The sequence below is a fragment of the Bidens hawaiensis genome, unplaced genomic scaffold (genome assembly GCF_021521415.1).
Source record: "Bidens hawaiensis isolate Kalapana, Puna unplaced genomic scaffold, B.hawaiensis_p1.1 tig00032778_1, whole genome shotgun sequence".
Lineage (NCBI taxonomy): Eukaryota > Viridiplantae > Streptophyta > Magnoliopsida > Asterales > Asteraceae > Bidens > Bidens hawaiensis.
The window spans coordinates 1-5,251 of NW_027495596.1; the positions used below are offsets into that span (position 1 = coordinate 1).

General features: G+C 29.3%; 1 protein-coding gene across 1 annotated transcript; it reads left to right on the plus strand.

Moving 5' to 3' along the window:
• Window positions 1-223: 223 nt before the first annotated feature.
• LOC143584046 (protein PLANT CADMIUM RESISTANCE 6-like) lies at window positions 224-946 on the plus strand (the record flags this gene model as incomplete). The annotated part of the gene is made up of 2 exons (XM_077066201.1): window positions 224-295; window positions 414-946. Coding segments are annotated over 2 exons (338 nt in total), but the record flags the coding sequence as incomplete, so codon positions are not given.
• Between the last annotated feature and the right edge of the window lie 4,305 nt (window positions 947-5,251).

Below are 5,251 nucleotides of genomic sequence, written 5' to 3' on the forward strand. Positions count from 1 at the left end.
CCCCTCTTTTTTGTTCTTTTTTTCTATACAACTCCTTGATGGTGAAGAATATTATATATTTTGAGGACAAAGATATTGGTCATAATATTTTTCGGCCACAATATTGGTGTCTTCGTTTCCAGTTGAAAATGGATTGAATAAATATCCGACAAAAATATGTTTTCTGATAATAAATCAAAATTTTGTTTTACGGTTTACCGGATCTATTTTTTTTGTCGTACAGCAATTATTACTTTGTGCTGTCCCTGCGTGACATTCGGGCAAATTGCAGAGAGAATCGACAATGGAAGAACTTGTGAGTACATTATAAGTATATCTTACGCCGTTCAAAAAAATAAACATAAGAACATCTTATACAAATTAAGTTGTTCTTCTAATTAACAGTAACATCATATATATTAATCTTGATTCAGCATGTGAGTCAGCTGGATGCATCTACACTGGAATCGCGTTGTGCATTGCCATGCCATGCATATATTCCTGCACATACCGAACCAAACTCAGAAACCATTACGGACTCTATGAAACACCTGCATCTGACTGCATAACTCACTTGTGTTGTGAATATTGTGCACTTTGTCAAGAATATAGGGAGCTTAACTATAGGGGCCTCAATCCTTCTGCAGGTATGTACGTTTTTTTAACCTTTGGAGGCTTTTTTTTTTTAATATATAAATAAATAAAGTTGTAAACAAAGTTTATTATCACTTAGAAATATTATAATTATAACAATTAACAAGTTCAATCAAAATGAGTGTTTAAACCTTTAGCGGCGACATGTAGGGTATTAGAGGCGACATGTCACCACTAAAGGCTTTAGCGGTGACAAATGTTGCCGCTCAAGTCTCTGCTTCCTTTAGTGTTACCAAATGTTACCAGATTATTTGAACTGATCAAGAAGGCTTATTGTATTATGTTTGGAATGGCATGCATCTTATGAAAAGCCAATATTCATATGCTACATTTGATTTTTGTGTGCACCTTTTATCATAAAATATCTAATATATTGTGTCTTACTGTGCCATTAAATCCGGTAAAGTACACATTTTTAGTTATATCATAATATATGGAATATGAGATTTGTCTCTTTTCAATGTTATTTAAAAAAGTCATCATAATTAAATTAAATGAACTCACTTCAATCATTACACATTTGTGCAAAATCGTAGCTCGGTCACATGATGACCATGGAAAGATTCAGGCTTAAAAAAAATAAGGAATCTATTCAAAAAACATAAAAATAAAAACGTAGTAACAAAGTAGATATGGAAGTGATAATCCACGATGCTATAAAACCCATTGTTGATCCTAGGTAAGATTATATGTACAACAAAAGGTTCGGAGATCAATTACTCATTTCAAAATGATTTATTTTGTATGGAATAATAAATTAAACTATCAAGAACAAGATTAAGAAAAATATTTTTGTACTAAAAATACACTACAATACACATGCCATCAACCCTGGCCAACATGAATATTTTACAATACAATATACAAGTATATTAGTATACAAGTATAGTAGCAGAAAAAAATGATTATATTTTAATACAAATGACATGCGTGATTACAATAACAATTAACTAATAAAATTGTCCTTGTGTAGGATGGATGAATCATAACTTGCAACAACATCGAATGGTTCCACCTGGCAACCAATCTATGAGATAAAACAGCTAGCTACCGTGGTTGATTTAGAAATTGAGTATGTTACTCAAATTCTAAAATATAGATTACAAGTGAATGATGGACATGCTGAATTGCTGTGTAATTTTGCTGGGATTTCTTTGGGTATTTAATTTGTACACAAAATACTTACATAGGAGACATCTGTGTTTTATTATCTAAATAAATTACTCATGTAGATTTTTATTAGAGAAACTAGGCTATTGACACGTTTACGACACGGGTGAAAATATATAAATTGTCTAACAAAAACATATAATTTTAAATGACAAGATAATTTGTAGTATATTTTAGGGACGACAACATGATATTTATTAAGTACGTAACTTAAATAGACAAACAAATGAAATGTAAAATCATAAACATGAACCTATAAAAACATATATATTTCACAAATAAACGTTGTAATAAATACGGCAAACACATAATATAGAACTTAAAGACTTAACATAAGAAATTATATTGTCAAAAAGATAACTGAAACTTATCATCTCGGTCTTCCTTACGAAGCATCATGCCGAAAAATACATACACGTTATATAAAATTATAATGTAATTGGATTTAGGCGAATTGGCTAAGTACTATAATGGACCCAAAAAATTTGTCAAGTGTATTGAGAAAGTGTTAATATCTGTAGAAAATAAATATTTTTAGAAATTCATAACTTCAATAGGAATATCTAAAAAATATACTTCAAAACTTTAATAGTTAGTATTCATCATATTCACTTAAAATAAACATAATAATTTAATTAATTTAGGTTGGTGACATTATTACATCTCATGTTACACTTTTATATATTATAAGCTAACAAAAACAACCAAATTGAATTTTGGCATTAAATAAAATGTATTTAAAATATGTGAATATTGAAAATGATGGTTACAAAATATTTCACTATGCTAGTTTACTTATTTTTTTACTAATTATGTAGGTTACATTTTGTATAATTAATGGTACGTAAGAAATCAATTGTTATTTAACTATACATTATATATATATATGTGTGTATATATATATATATAAACCATTATTTTCAATACTCACACATTTACGATTCATCAATGTTCAGATCTTCCTACATAATATACAACTAACAATGGCACAAGTATTATATATGCATTTAAGAGGTAAACACTAAAGTTGTTTTTCTTATAATTTTATCTCAGTATTTTCAAATAATTACCTTTTTAGCCTCTCTACTTTTATTACAAACTTTGATTTATTAGACTTTTGGCATAAATGGTTTTAGACTTATACTTTTTTGTCCCCTCAACCTTAGTTTCATATATTTACTTTTTGGTCCATCAACTTTGATAATGAAACTTGTGCCTCAAAACTTTTACCATAACAAATTAAACCGATATCAACTGAATTATCACCGCGTGCCTGTCGTAAAATGTGATAGTTGTCGAACATTTAACACATTTAACCCGCTCCGCCACAACTCGCAGGGTAGAAATACTTGTTCACTTTTATTGTATATTGTATCCTTTGATGTAAGCTTTAACTTGAAGCTAATAACATAACAAAATAAATTTAAATATATGTTACAGTATTAAAGCGTATAAATAAATTGTTACCGTTCGAAATATTATTCAGTGGGTCTCTTGGCATTGATATCGCACATTTAGAAAAAAAAACATTATTATATAACATTTGAAGGGTAAATAATGAATATTAAAATGACTGTGTGTTTGAATTATTCTACTTATTGGAAGAATATGATTGAACAAAATTACCCTTCTTTAATTTTGAAGACATTTGTAACATAATATAACAAGGTTACCATATAAAAATAAGGAACACCATAAACTTTGACAGAAAAAAAACGTATATAGTGTGTTGTCTAATTTTGTTGACTTAATAAAAGATTTTAATACACAATACATAGCAATTAAAAAAAAGGGGGACAACAAAGAGAATTAAGTTAGTCACAAATGTGGCTTTTCTATTGGATGTTGTTTATTATATAATTGTAAAAACATGGAAATTATAAACATTACCCTAAAAACATAAATAACATACCTTAGTCTACTGGATACGAAGAACAACAGTTAACTTCAAATGGCATAGAGGATTATAAAATCGTTAATGTAAAATTGTATAACCCACCAACATTGTGTGTTGAATGTATATAAACAAAATGTGTATAGTTAAATAGTATTCAACTTTCGTAAATTAGGAGTTACTATTTTATTTAATATCACAATCATTTATATTAATATATGAATTGAATTGTTTACTTTTGAATAATATTAAATTTTAAATTATTTTATTACTAAAAAATTGAGAAGCTTTAATAAGTATGAAAATTATAGTGATGAACCAATAGGTAAATGCCATTTGTCAAAAAATCTTATTGCTTTAAAAGTACAGATAGATTAAAAAAATAGTCAATAGTAGTCGGCTATATCTCTATAGCCATGTAAAATAATTTCATTTTAATAGTTCTCACATGCATGACAAATGTCGTGTAACTACCTTTTCTCGCATATTAAAATTTATTGTATTATTGGTGAGACAAAGGATGATCTATGCGACCATAAGTCGCTTATATTAACAATCAACTATCTCTTATTTCATAGTCAATAACAATAATGTAGAAGATGAACGGAATTCAATAACAAATCTTACTAACCATGCAACTTGTACAGGGTTGTTTAATTTTGTTGGAAAAATATGTTAAAAACTAGGGCTCGTAAATGCGATAGTCAAAGAGTAGTTAGAGAAGTACATTCGATCAAAATTGTTAGTGCATTTTCTCTATGTCATTACATGTATAAATACACACGTGAAGATGAACCGAAAGCAAAGCGACAAAAACTAAAGATTAACGAACTCCAGCAATTGTTGAGGGGAAGTTTGTTAGTACACTTTTGGTGTGACAAGTGCTGAGAGTTGAACCGGCTCGTCTCTTAGATTTTGTATTAGGCTTAATATGTGGGTTAGAGTGTTAAATAGTCTCATATGGCTATCAAAGCATGCTATACACTTAGAATTAGTGAAAGCATCTGCCATACGCTTATCCGTAAATATGTAAAGACTCTTACATCTAGATAATACAAGGAAGTTGGCGAATGGAAGGCACTTTAAGCATATGCATATGGGACGTGTATAGGAAGCGTATGATGTTGTTACTATAAATAGTCTCACTTTGTTAGAACATAGAGTAACGGATATATTTTACGAATGACCGATTCTAAAGAATCTTTGCCAAAATTTATATACGAGCTCAACGCATTATTACTTACATCTATGTTATTTAGCTTAATGCACACATCAAGGTCTCCATGCGCTTACAAGAAGGAAACATACGCTGATGTGAGGCTAAAGGATAGAATGGGTCAAGCGAATGGGAAGGGAATTGCAAGCGTATGAGGATGTAGTATACATAGATGAAAATAAGTGTATGACACTAGAATACTCATTTTAGATAACCAAATTGTAATGAAACTCTGCTGAAATGATAACTGAGCTACAACTAGTTTATATTTACACTTCTCGTTTGTTTTCGTTGCTCAGTAAACAGATTCTGCACGTTTACGGTGTGTTACATAGAAT